Consider the following 14,316-nt stretch of genomic DNA (forward strand, 5'->3'; position numbering starts at 1 on the left):
TTGTTTATTATTATTATTTATAAATTACTCCTAAAAATATGACTTTCCTAGAAGACTCTTCGATGACACTTTGTTATGAGATGGGGGGTGACCATGAGGGTGACTCAAAACAGCTGCTGAGCCTGAAGATGAGTTTCATTATTTTCTTTTATGAAAAGACAAATGCCCTCATTTGCTGACGTCTTCTGTGGGTGACATGTGACTGTCAGCTACTTGTCCCCCTCTGAAGAAAGCACAGGATCTGCCACTTCAAGGAGAAGGTGATTTTTAAACAATGAATGAGAATGTGAGTGCTTTTTGAGAGACACTCACGTTTTGGAAAGAGCATTTTGAAAGCAGATGTTTGGAAATGTTTCCATTGTTATCAGCTTTTATTGCCAAAAAGCAAAGAAAGTGTGTTTCCTTTTAAAACCTCTCCACGTCTGCACACTTGAAGAACTGGGAAACGGAAAATTCTAGCCAATTTCAAAATCTTTCAAAAGAAAACTTTTAGGAAGTTTTGAATCCATTTATTACAAATCTGCAAATACCAATTTTCTGAATTCTTTTCAAGATGAAATGAGGGATATCCAGGAAGATGGATGTATAGAGTACTAGTCAATTTCACCAAAAAATAGTTCCCTATTTGGTGAATGGGATTAAAATATGAGTATTGATATTAATATTTAGAAAGCACAGCATATGGCACTTCTTCCATTTGAATTTACAAATCTTTGTGAGGTATTGTTTGCAGCTCTAATAGCCACTCAAACCAAGTATGGACATCATCCTTCACAGAACAAGATCCTCATGTCATCACAGCACGTACCGTGCTTTCCAAACCTAAGCTTTCCAAAAAATAAAAAAGATTCAATTGCATTGCTATCAGGAAAAGAACATTTGGAATGCTCAAATGAAAGCCAAAAGATTCGTTTTACTGTTAGCAAATAAAATAAAAATATTTCAAAGTAGTGTTTATTTAATCTTCATGTCCTCTGTTAAGAATTCCTAGTTTTTATACAGGTTGAACATCCAAAATTTGAAAAGCCAAAACCTAAAATGCTCCAAAATCCAAAACATTTTGAGTGCTGATATGATGCTCAACAGAAGTGCTCACTGGTGCATTTTGAGGCCGAGGTGGGCAGATCCCTTGAGGTCAGGAGTTGTCACCAGCCTGGCCAACATGGTGAAACCCTGTCTCTACCAAAAATACAAAGATTAGCTAGGCATGGTGGCGGGCGCCTGTAGTCCCAGCTACTCGGGAGGCTGAGGCAGGAGAATCGCTTGAACCCAGGAGTCGGAGGTTGCAGTGAGCTGAGATTGAGCCACTGCACTCCAGCCTGGGTGACAGAGTGAGACTCTGTCTCAAAACAACAACAACAGCAACAGCAACAACAACAACATATTTCAGATTTCCGAATTTGGGATGCTCAACTGGTAAGTACAAAGCAGATATTCCAAAATCTGAAGAAGTTAGAAATTGGGAAAAGTCCGAAATCTGGTCCCAAGCTCTTTGGATAAGGGATATTTTATGCTTTATGTACAGCTCATAATATATTAGTGCATCATTGTGTAATTCATAAATGTTCCTGCCCAGTTGGAGATCTCTGCTCTTAATCATTTCATTAAATCCCAAGTCCCTCATCTGGGCAGTTTTCGTGTCTTGGTGGTGGATGGATGGGTGTGGAGGGGACGCTCTTACTGGTCCAGGGGATCAAGACTGGCGGCCCCACTCTTGGCCCCTAGGGGGCAGCAGAGGGAAGCAAAACAATAGCTTTGAAACCTACTCTAGGAAAACAGCCCCATAAGGGCTGGTGCAGGAGACACCTTATAATGTCTCCTTTCTCCCCAACCTTCCTCGTTCTCCCTCCTCAGGAATGGAGTAAAATAAACCATCTGCAGCCCCTGAGGACTGAGAAAAATCCCATTGAGGGTGGGGAATAAGGAAGGGAGTCAGTGACCCCCAAGGCTCATTTTGAGCGGTGGGGCTTTAACCTGAACACTGCATTTATCTGAGGATGACACAGAGCTGGCCCATGACAAGTAGAGGGGATCCCGGGTAGTCCTGGACTCTGGCCACTGTCCTGCTACTTCTTGAGCTGTTTCTCCAGCTGAGATCTAGTAAGAATTCCATAAGGGTCGATTTAATTGTATCCCTTTGGCTAAAGTGCATGGTATACAGTCGGTGCCAAATCAATGTGTGCAGACTCTGACCTGAGGAGTGACTCTTCCTCATCTCATTTGTTACTGCTCCATCCCACCCAAACCTATCTGTGACCTGTCACGCATTTCCCTCCTGCCCTGGGTGTTGGAGTCAGGGCCAGTTTTCCAGCTGCTGTGTTACTGCCTCTGAGAGCATTTTCTGGCAGATGTACTAGAGCTCTTGTGTGGCGGGTTTTTGGCTTGATTCTTCGAGAACACAGCTGGGGAACAAGTGTGAGGTTCCTTCTCATGGCTCAGAGCAGGCTTCAGTACTTGGCATGGACCATGCGTGAGCCTCCTAACACATCCCCACGACGCCTCACCTCCCATCCAACCGACCGCGGCGGGTACCCAGAGCCGCCTTCCAGAAACGCAGCGTCGTGCACCTGCTCCAGCCATCCCTGGATCCTCATCGCTGGCGGAGTGAGGTCAAAGCTCCTGGGCCGGTCTTGAAGGCCCTGGGATAGGAGTGCCCCCCAACCGTCAGCCCTCCAAGACGCTTCTGTCTACGTGCCCCATGCTTCTGTTACGTAGGCTTGATCCAATTAATGGAGTCTCTCTGAGCAGCGTCAGTTTCCTCATCTATAAAATGGACACAACTAACCCCTTGAGGATTGAGAATGACGAGAGATGGGCGACCATGTATGGAAATGCGTTCCTGTGCTGAGAACACTCCACACATATTGGTGTCCTTTTCCCGCCCTCATTTCACAGACGGGGAAACTGAGGCTCTGAGCGAGAGATTGGGAACAGATCCAAAAACATGCAGCCCAGATGCAGCAGAGCCAGGATTAACATTCAGACCTTCCCAGTTATTTCTAAAAATTAATTACGTTTTAATTTTATAATTGACACATAATAATTGCTACATATTTCTGGTGTGCAGTGTAATGTTTCAGTGTCCATGCATATATTATATAACAATCCCTCATCGGTGAAGGTCCCCCAGTAGATCTTTTCTTTGTTCTCCTGCATAGATTACCATCTATGTATTTGGGGAAGTTATCACTGGCTTCCCTGTTTATTATTATTACCATTAAAGACAAGGTCTCGCCTTGTCATCCAAGCTGGAGTGCAGTGGCTCAATCATAGCTCACTGCAACCTCCACCTCCCAGGCTCAAGCGAGCCTTCCACCTCAGCCTCCCGAGTAGCTGGGATGACAGGCATGTGCCACCATACCTGGCTAACTTTTTTTGTATATTTTTTTAGAGACGGGGGTCTCACTGTGTTGCTCGATGATCTTGAACTCCTGGGCTTAAGCCATCCATCTGTCTCGGCCGCCCAAATTGTCAGGATGACAGGTGTGAGCCACCACGCCCGGCCCCTTGTTTATTGTTGTCTCGCCTTCTAGAAGGTAAGCCCCATGAAGGCATAGACCTGGCCTGTCTTGTTCACTGAATGCCCAGCACAGAGCAGGAGGCTGATAAACACTTCTTGAATAGACAAGGGCTACAACAGTTTCAAAGAACACACAGGTAGCTCCAGTTGATCACTTTCTAATGAAGCTGGTTCCTTTTATCTCCGGAGAATCTACCCCCTGGGATGTCTTTGATTGCACAGAGCTTGAGGGCCTTCCCTCCCCCTGGGAACAGTGGCCCTGAGCCACGAACAGCCTGGTAAGCGCACCAGCACTGTGAGCCTGGCTTTCCCCAGAAACCCGGAGTGACGGGTTAACCAGGGGTGTGAAGTGGGCATTAGGCTTGCATACCTTGGGAGTCGATGTTTAAAAAACTTCCCTGATAATTGGAAATTGGCTAATCTCTTGCTATGATGAGGAGAGGCTGGAGGCTGGGGATGTTCTGTTTTCCCAAGCTCTGTTTTGAAGGTGTAGAAACCAGGAAGTGACTTAGGAAGCCCAGAAGCTAACAAATGACTTTGTAGCCACGGACTCCAAGGAAACATGAAATGCACTGGGGACACGTCCCTTCAAAGCAGATTCATGTTTCCTGAAAAGTATGAATTTCATTATTAATAGCAACAGTTTTTCTGATAAATTTTGTTGAGTATAAAAACACGAGCCAGGGGCACACCACCACACCTGGCTAATTTAAAAACTTTTATAGAGGTAGGATTTAATTTTTTTGCCCTGCTGGTCTCCAATTCCTGGCCTCAAGCAATCCTTCTGCCTCAGCTTCCTAAAGTCCTGATATTATAGGTGGGAGCCATCTCGCCTGGCCTGGGAGTCTAGATTCTTATGTGAACTCTCATGATTCTGGAATGTTGGCAACAGATAAAAATTTAACACTCTGTAGAGGCCAACTCCATCCAGGCCAAACAAAATAAGCTTAAGGACCAGATTTGGTCTGCAGATGCCATGTGGGGTGAGCTGGAGGGGCTTCCAGGCACGTGGGGGAGACAGGTGTGAAAACAGACATCATGGTTTAGAGTGATTCATGATACTGAAGATCAGAGGAGGGATGACTGGCTGCCAGGACGTGGGATAGGAGTCAGGGGGGATTCTACGGCGGCATGAGGCTTACAACAGCACCCTGAAAGACGCACAGAGGAAGGAGAGCAAGGATGTTCCATGGAGGGGAAGGAATGTGTGCGGAGGCCTGGGTTCAGTTTGAGCACCAGGTGGTCCGACACTGCACAGTGGTTTGGTGCAGCTGTGGCAGTGCAGGAGGGGGCAAAGGGGCTGGAGACGTGGACAGGAGCTAGTCACTAGGACCTCGAAGAGCGAACTCAGTCATTGAGGCTTTTTGTCCTGCAGGGCAGGCGGTGGAAGCATTTGGAGGGGGTTTGGTGGCGGTGTGTGGGGCTGGTCTCTCTAGAGGCAGGTGCAGGGGTGGGGTGGCTGAGGGACAGCATGGGGACAGGAGGCTGCAGTGAAGCCGTGGCCTGTGGCAGTGAGCCAGAGAGGAGGGAGCCAGGGACTTAGGCTCACATTTCTGGCCTCCTAAACAAATCCCATCACCTCTCCCTGCAACCACTTCCCTCCATGCCCAAGGTAATTCCAACTATATCACTATTTGGGATAAAAATCCCTGTAGTGATCCAAGGGTTTTGCTAATGAGTTTGGATTTGCTTCGAAGGCTGTGTAGAAACCTGAAGTGGTCCCTCCAGGGGTGTAATCTCCATCCACTGTCTTCAGCTCGCAGGAAAGGCCCAGTACAAACTCAGCCAGAATTTTGGATTTTCCCTGTGCCCCACAGGTCTGCTTCTGACTCAGCCAATAGCAACTCCGTCCCTGCGGGAACTCCTGCCGAACACATCGGAGTCATACTTCCCCGTGTTCCATTGTGAGCAAATCCTGCTGGATCTGCCTTTATTTCACTTTCTTTTTTTTAGAGACAGGGTCTCACTCTGTCACCCAGGCTGGAGTGCTGTGGTTCTATCATAGCTCCTTGCAGCCTTGAACCTGCCAGGCTCAAGCGATCCTCCTGCCTCAGCCTCCCAAGTAGCTGAGATTACAGGCACACGCCACCACATCCAACTCATTTTTAATTTTTTTTGTAGAGACAGGGTCTCACTCTGTTGCCCAGGCTGCTCTTGAACTCCTGGACTCAAGTGACCCTCCCTCCTCGGCTTCCCAAAGTGCTGAGATGAAAGGCGTGAGCCACCGCACCTGGCCTGGAGCTGCCTTTAAAGCTGACCCAGAACCTCCACCATGCCTGTCCCCACACTGGTCTGAGTCCCTGGCCTCATGCACTGGCATCCATGCACCAGCCTGTCTGATCTCTCTGCTTCCACCCTTCTTCCCATAGCAGCACGTGTGGTCCTGTTAGACACGAAACCAGACATGGGTTCCCTCTGCCCAGACCCTCCGCCGGCATGAATATGTTGCTCAGAGTGAATACCTGAGTCCTTGTGTGGTCTCTGCATTCCTGTGTGATCTGTCCCCTCCCCTAGCAGCTCCTGCCCCCTTTTTTTCCTCCTCTGCCCTTTGCTCACTCAGCTGCAGCCACACTGTGCTCTCAGTTATTCCCCAAAGGGCCAGACAGGATCCTTCCTCAAGGCTTTTGCACTGACCATCCCTCTGCCTGGAACTTCCATTCCCCCGGATGTGCTCATAGCTTGCCCTTACATCTCCTTCAAATCCTTGCTCCAATGTCCGCTTCTCAGTGAGGCCTTCCTTGAAGCCATCCCCACTTTGATCCCTCCCTGCTGAATTGCTCTCCCTGGCTTTCACCCCTGCATACTCGGCAATCTTCTTTCTTTTTTTCTTTTTGAGACAAAGTCTCGCTCTGTCGCCCAGGCTGGAGTGCAGTGGCACGATCTCAGCTCACTGCAACCTCTGCCTCCCGGGTTCAAGCGATTCTCCTGCCTCAGCCTCCTGAGTAGCTGGAATTACAGTTGTGCGCCACCACATCAGGCTAATTTTTGTATTTTTAGTAGAGACAGGCTTTCGCCATGTTGGCCAGGCTGGTCTTGAACTCTTGACCTCAGGTGATCTCCCCGCCTCGGCCTCTCAAAGTTCTGAGTGATGTTCTTTCTTACAAACTTTGTTCACATTCTCTTTTCTCCCCAGTGCTGAGCATTCAGTGGGTGGCTCAGTGAGTGGAGGAACATCTTAGATGGAAATTCCAAATCCCTCTGTGCATCCTCAGGTGTTTCTTGAGAGAGCGTGGTCCCTGAGACATATCTCACCTGGGCTCTCCTGGCTTTGAATGTGCAGGACAGGGTACCCAGCTGTAGGTCACCGAGCCCTGCTCACATGCACACCAATCACAGCCTCAAGTCCAAAGAAGTACCCTGTTGAGCACACATCGAGGGGCTGGTTTTCAGTGGTGCACAGACACTCATGATGAATACTGCATGCCCGTTTAAAAGCGCTACTGGAGGCCGGGTGCGGTGGCTCACGCCTGTAATCCCAGCACTTTGGGAGGCCGAGGCGGGCAGATCACTTGAGGTCAGGAGTTCGAGACAAGCCTGACCAACACGGTGAAAACCCGTCTCTACTAAAAATATGAAAAATAGCCGGGCGTGGTGGTGAGTGCCTGTAATCCCAGCTACTCGGAAGGCTGAAGTACGAGAATCGCTTGAACCCAGGAGGCAGAGGTTGCAGTGAGCTGAGATCGCACCACTGCACTCCAGCCTGGGAGACAGAGTGAGACTCCATCTCAAAAAAAAAAAAAAAAAAAAAAGTTGCTACTGGATTCTTTATAGCTGTTTGGCTATGACGTATTTTCTCTGTGATGATGTATTTTCTCTGTCAACCAATACTGTCAATGCCACCATTATTACATAGAGGTCCTCTCTTTCAAAATAGTTGAGAATCTCTTGCACAGTGCCAGAAACGGGCTCTAAAAGCAAGTCTGGAGACCCTTGGCCATCCTTCATGCCTGTTCTTACCAGGGACATTGCCCACAACCCTTTCCTCTCACCTACCCCCCGGGCAGATTAGCAGCAGCTGACAGTGAGCGCCGGTTCATCCACAGGAGTAAGGCAATTCATAATCAGTTAACCTTGAATTCTGCAAGGCCCGCCACTCCGCAAGCCGGGGGTTGTCGGAGCAGTTCTCAGCTTGGGCAGAATTCAAATGAGCTCTTACAATCAACATGCAATTAATTGTTGCATGCCCTGAGCATCTGGGCAGTAAGCACTGCACAGCGCGAAGGGAGTTCAGGGGGCATGGTCATCTTAGAGCAGAGGTGGGGACGGGGGTGCACACAGTTTCCACGTTGCACAAGAGAGCCCGAAGAGGTTTGTCTGAGTTTGGTCAACTGATCTTGGTTCAGATGTTAGTAACAGTGAATTATTAGCGTTTATTGAGTCTACTGTGTGCCAAATGCTTTTTGCAGCCATGATCTCATTACAGCAGCCCACTGTGATATATCTTGAAGGGGGGGGGTCCTCCCTTTTTTATAGTTATGGAAATTGAGGCTCAGAGAGGGTAAGTGACTTGTTCAAAGCCACACAGCTGGTCAAGCCCTAGATATGCTTGATCCCAAAGTCAGTATGTTGGACCACCCTGCCCCCACCCCAATCTTGAAGATTCTACCCACATTCACATGGTGTGCACGTGAGCAGGGTTGGCAGCCGCTGTAGGGCACCACTGCCTGGTAGCTGCAATAACTTTGTGGCTGGCATGGGCCCTCCTAGGGTTCTGCTGTTTGGGATCTCAGGTGGGTGCAGTGGGCTGTCTAGGGTACCCCGTTGCCACTCTTCCTGCAGTTGCATGCCATGGTTGGGAGCCCAGATGACAGTTTCATCCTTGGAGGGGAGCTCTTCCCAGATGCTGGAGGTGACACCCAGGAGATAGAAAAACGTTTCAAACCCTATAACCCCACACTCCAGGAGGGGCGCCTCCTGACAGATCCTGCCACTCCAGGTCCAGCATGGGGTGTCTTATCCAGGGGGTCTTGCAGCTCCCTGGCTATGGGAAGCCCTGCAGGCTCTGCTGTTTAGACCCTTTGGAAAAACTCCTTTCTCAGGGTCTGGTGCGGGGCTCCTTTTGGGGATCCCCTTCTGGGGCAGGGTCCTGCTGGTACGTGTCCCTCTTGGGAAGCCCCAGCAGGCTCTGCCCTTGTCTCCTGGGGCAGGGCCTCTCTGGGTCTCATGAGATGCCCGCTCCCGGCGGGTTTTGTTGCCCCACGTCCTCCGTGGGGATCTTTTCTCAGGAGTGCCTTGCCTGGGATTCTCCTTGCGTCTCAGACCCTCAACCTGGCTCGGGTTTCTTTCGGGGGCGTCCCTCCACTCCCAGGCCCCCGCCCGCGCCCGGCGTGGGGCGCCCCCTCTCCCCGTGCGGGCGGGCGCCGGAACAGTGTCGCCAGCCGCCTGCAGGTGTCTGCCGACGGAGGGGCGCGCGTCCCTGCGCCGTGGCGGCTGCCAGGCGCCAGCGGCTCCTCGCCGAGGTGCACTCGCGCTCCGGGCTCCCGACGCGCCGGAGCCGCTCCTCCACCGCCGCCCGCCCCGCCCGCCTGCCCCGCACGCCCCCCACGCCGCGCCCCCACCCCGGGGTTGGGGAGGCATGGGCCCGCGCCGCGTCCGCCGCCGCCGATCGCGGGCACCCGAGCCCCGGGGCGCGGCGGGCAGCGGCCGCTGACGCGGGGCGCCGGCTGCCAACTTCGCGCGCGGAGCTCTCCGGCGGTGCAGTCCCCTCCCGGCGGCGCGGGCGGCAGGAAGACTAGCCGCCGCGGCCGAGCCCTCCTGGCCGTGGCCCTGAACCTGCTGGCGCTGCTGTTCGCCACCACCGCTTTCCTCACCACGCACTGGTGCCAGGGCACGCAGCGGGTCCCCAAGCCCGGCTGCGGCCAGGGCGGGCGCGCCAACTGCCCCAACTCGGGCGCCAACGCCACGGCCAACTGCACCGCGGCCCCCGCCGCCGCCGCCGCCGCCGCCGCCGCCTCGGGGAACGGCCCCCCTGGCGGCGCGCTCTACCGCTGGGAGACCGGCGACGACCGCTTCCTCTTCAGGAATTTCCACACCGGCATCTGGTACTCGTGCGAGGAGGAGCTCAGCGGGCTTGGTGAGTGCGCGCGGGCGGCGGCCAGCTCGGCTCTGGCTCCCCCGGGGCGGCGCGGCCACCGAGGCCCGAGCCCCGAACCCGCTTGCCCTCCTCCCGCCCGCCTGGGCCCAGCTCCCCGCGCTCCGACAGGCTGGGGGCGACGTTCCGGGGCAGGGGGCGCGCGCCGTTCCGGGGCCGGGGACCAGCACGGGGGGACGTGCGGGACGCCCCGCCGTGGAGAGGTGCAAGGCAGAGCTCCTACCCGCTGCGGACGCCCGGCGGCTTTGGGGACGCTCCTGCGCCCAGGGAAGGCGCCCGCCCCAGCTGCCGGTCGGAGGGGCGCGCGCTGCTTTCCGCTCCTGAACTCATCTCAACGCTCGCCCCCTCCTCCTCTTCCTTTCGCGGGGCACTAGATGCCCCCACCCACCCCGGAACGTCCCTGGGGGTGGGGGAGATGCTGGGACTCCCGCTACCAGCCGCCCCTCCCGCCGCAGATCCACAGACCCGGGAGCCTTCCACCCCCATCGCCAACCCGCGCCGAACCTCCCAGATAGGAGTGGGGAGTGGGGGAGTCCCTTAGGCTCCCGGAGAGCCGCACCCGCCCAGAGGCACCCCTATTGCCAGACGCCAGGGAGCCCTCTGTATCCTGGCCCGCTCCTGGGAGAGGCAGGCTAGGGAACTGGGGACAGCTGGGCAAACTCCGGGTGGAGGAGTCCAGGAGGGCTTAGCTTAGCACAAGGCTCCCATTAGGTTCGGTGGGGGACTGACTTTTCAGAAGGCAGATCAAACTGTCCTCTTTGCCTGAACCCCCTCCTCTACCCTTCAGAGGCAGCCTGGGCTGGAGTGCGTGTTTTGGAGGCAGACAGCCGGGCTGTGGCAGGGCCCAGGGGACAGCTGCCCGACAGCTGGTTGTGCCACACAGCAGGTAAAGCTGGCCCGAAAGACGTGGTGTCTCCGAGCGGGTGTCCAGGCGTGGACACCCTCCTGAGTGAATTGACCTCTTTCTCCAAGGTTAAAACTTCTCCCTGCATGCCTAGCTCCTCAGTGTGGACACCACACGTATGTGTGTGCTCAAAAGTGGGTGAGAGCAGACCTCCACCCTTAGTTTGCCCTAAATAAGCCAGTGGCCTAAGTGGTTTAGAGGGCAGAGGGAGGAAGCTGTGAAGCGAACCCAGTGAAAAGCTACAGGCCTTTGCACCGGCTGCATCCTCTGTCTGGAATGCCTTTCCTCGCCCCACCTCCTTCTTCAGGGGCTCCTTTCACTGGGACTCTCCCACCTGCCTTGCAAGTCAGGATACTGAGGAGAGACAACCTTGTGAGCTCCCCGTTGGAGGGAGGGTCTCCATCTTTTTATCTCACCACTGCGTTTATCTCCCTGCCACACTTGACACTGCCTGACATTTTCTGGGGCCTGTTTTTGGTCACTAACTTACAGTCCCCTCTCCCCATAGGATGTCACTCTGTGAGGGCCAGCCCTGTTGGTCTCGTTCACTGATGCCTCCGAGTAATGTCTAGCGCATAGTAGGTCTTCAATAAACATTTGCCGGATGCATACTGGATGGGGTTGGGACGATGAACTGGAGGTTTCCCACGGTGCTGCCTCCTCTGTCTCGCTTCTGGGGGTGCCTGACCAAACTTTTCTGTGACTTGAGCCAGGCTGGCCGTTTGTCAGAGATACATGGTGTTTGGATAGGGACCTGCCCCTGATTGGTTTCATCCCATCAGACCCACTTCTGGTTGACACTCAAGACTCAAATGTTTACTGTGGGATGCAATTAAAATTATTAACTTCAAAAGGCATCTTGGCCAAAATTCCCTGCCTTCCGCACAGCCCAACCCTGATCTCTCACACAGAGGCCTCATAACACCTTGTTGTCAGGAACATCTTCGTCCTTGGAGGTAGACATCTTGCTACTGTACGTCTTTCTCCAAGTTCAAGAAGGTGTTTCCACGGCTCAGGAGACCCAGCCCTGGGGAGATACCGCCTCTGCCTCCCTTCCTCTGTGCACACACCTGAAAATACAATGATGCATCTCTGGCACCGGAGTGGTCCTGTCTACCTCTGTGGAGTGTCCTGGTCCAAGCTGGTCAGCTGAGCCTCTTAATTGTTTGGAGTCTCTCTTGGCTGCTCCCTGAAGGTCACGGTCCCAGTACTTCCTACAGTTATTTCCCTGTAGTTCTTTCAGGGCTTGACTTGGGATATTTAAGTATTTTTAAAAATTATTAATTGAAAATTATTTAAAAAACAATGTTGGCTAACATTTATTGAGCCTTTAATGTGCACCAGGTCCTGCTGAAACTTCTCATCTCCTGAATCTTGTTGAATCCTGGCCGCCACCTTTGAGGCAGACACTTCTAGGGCACTTGCTTTTTCAGATAAGAAACTTTTAGGCTCACAGGGGATTCTGGCAAGGGAGCTGGAATTATCTTCTCAGGAACAGAAAGAAATCAGAGCGAAGGGATCGAGGAAGAGAATAGTTGAGGGGTCAGGGAAGGTGGCATTTTGGGGGGCTCAGTTAAGACCCTCACTCCCAATACTCAGTTAGAAATGCGGATGTTTAATTTGTTGGGTAAATAAAAGAAACCCGCAGTTTCCTCTTGGCCACTGTGGGCTGGAGATCATCCCTCCCCCAAAATCACAATTTTCCTCTCTGAGAGCTTGGAAAATAGTTATCAGCTTGTCAGTGCTGGTGAGAAATTTGGGAATCGGAGCCAGCTGGGGTCGCTTCTGCAGCTGATCCTACAGTGCCAAAATCCTGCCTTCTCCACCACCGTGGCCCTGAAAGGGTGATAGCAAGTACCTGGCCTCAAACTTTTGTTGCCATGACGACCTTTCCTCTGGATTCTGTGACTATTTTATTTTTTTACTCGAAGAGAAAAAAAACATCCCATTAGCCCCCTGAACAAAATCTCGCCTCCCCAACCCCTAGACATCAAGGCTAAACCTCCCTCCCTTCCATCAAACTACAGCAAAGCTTTCTTTCCTTCTGTGTGTTTCACGTGCGCCCAAATGCAAACACCAACCAGGAGATCCTCACCGCTCCGTGAGAAGGAGCTGCTAAATGTTCCGTCCTCTCCAACGTCTGTTCGCCTGTTTGGCCATTCCTTTCTAGGCTGAGAAAAACCTCTCCCCACTCGGGCAGCCACAGGGAAATGTAATAAGCCCTTTTTCCCACACTAAAAATCTACAGCGTTCACAAAGAAAACTGCAGCCTGCCCTAAACAGACACACTTTCACCAGACCCTGCACAAAGAAACCTTTTCTCCTTGCTCCAAGAAGAGCACCCGCGTCCTTCCACAAACAGAGAGGGAAGCGTGGCCTCGACGCAGAGTCACCCCAAGCCCTTCGCACAAATTGGATTTCTCTTCTGGTTGAGACGCTGGGGAGGGTTTGGTGGGGAGCAGAAGCAAGCATCGTTCTGGTGGTGTGGTGGGGGTGGCTGAGGAGAGGCCTGGAGGAGGGGAGAATGACGGTCTGGGGTGGAGGCAATGGTGGGCAGGTGGGAGCTTGTGCCAGCTGGGAGCACAGGTGACGTCCACATGCAGGACTTCATCCTGTATGCTTTTGAGCCGCAGGAAAGGGTGGCTTGGGAAGATTGGGGGAGGTGGAGGGGTCTTGGGGACTTGCCAGGCTGGCAGGAGGGAGGTGAGATTGAAGAGAGAAGAGAGAGACCAGTCCCAGGCTGGGTGGAGATGGGGTGGGTGTGAAGCCAGAAGACCCATGCAGGACCCAGGCGGGAGCCAACACGCCCCACACGGGGGCCCCTCCCGCATCCCAGAGACGTTGGGTGTAGGAAGGAGCATGTTTCCTTCAAACTCAAAAACTCTCTCCCCTGTAGAACTGGTGGAAGTTCAAGGCTGGCCCTGCCTCTTACTAGCAGCGTGTTTCAGGCAGGAACCTCCCAGGCTACTGCGTAGGTGGGGATCAGAGCAGCTACCACCTGCCAGAGATGCAAGGATTTGGCGACGTAGGGCAGAGAGTGGGGAGCACCACCTCGGTGTTGCCGCCACCCTGGCTGAGCCACCCACAGCCACCCATGTCTCCCATGGACTTCTGCAGCCATCTCTCTGCCTCTGACCATCACCCCCACTCCCCAGTTCATCCTGCACCCAGCATCCGAGTCATCGTTAGATGCGGGGCACAGCACCTCTGACTGCCCTCCTGTCACTCAGAGTCAAGTCTCCAGCTAGCCTTCCCCTGTACCTGTCTTGTCTTCCTTTATTTGAACAGAGAACCACAGCTCTTCTGCCCAGTCCCTAAATTATGCTGCTACCGGGTCCCCAAGTATGAGGACCCCTGTGATGTCCCCAGCCAGGAGGATTTTGGTGCTTGGGAGTATGTTAGTGTCATATTGGATGTGTTTCATGTTGGGAGCATCTGTTGGGCAAAGAGTTGCATGATGGAAGGCATTGCTCTAACTCCTCGACATGGGTTTTTTTTTTTTTTTTTTAGTCTTGTTCTGTCGCTCAGACTGGAGTACAGTGTTGTGAGCACAGCCTACTGCAGCCTCCACCTCCTGGGCTCAGGGATCCTCCTGCCTTAGCCTCCCGAGTAGCTGGGACCACAGGTGTACGCCACCATACCCGGCTAATTTTTGTATTTTTTGTAGAGACGAGGTTTCACTATGTTGCTCAGGATGGTCTCAAATTCCTGGCCTCAAGCGATCTGCTTGCCTCGGCCTCCCAAAGTGCTGGGATTACAAGTGTGAGCCACCGTGGCTGGCCTGACAAGTATTACTTCCTT

At 53.0% G+C, this 14,316-nt stretch overlaps 1 protein-coding gene across 1 annotated transcript in view; it reads right to left on the reverse strand.

Annotated features, from left to right (window-relative positions):
- Positions 1–10,041: 10,041 nt before the first annotated feature.
- The window catches only part of NPIPB11 (nuclear pore complex interacting protein family member B11), a 29,139-nt gene continuing 24,864 nt past the window's right edge, over positions 10,042–14,316 (reverse strand). The window contains exons 15-17 of the mRNA XM_030821916.1: positions 14,083–14,102; positions 12,909–13,024; positions 10,042–10,186 (exon numbers count right to left, since the gene is read on the reverse strand). Of these exons, the coding sequence (XP_030677776.1) occupies positions 10,042–10,186; positions 12,909–13,024; positions 14,083–14,102 (281 nt within the window). The remainder of the gene's footprint in view (positions 10,187–12,908; positions 13,025–14,082; positions 14,103–14,316) is intronic.

This window comes from Nomascus leucogenys, chromosome 2 (assembly GCF_006542625.1).
Source record: "Nomascus leucogenys isolate Asia chromosome 2, Asia_NLE_v1, whole genome shotgun sequence".
Taxonomy (NCBI): Eukaryota; Metazoa; Chordata; class Mammalia; order Primates; family Hylobatidae; genus Nomascus; species Nomascus leucogenys.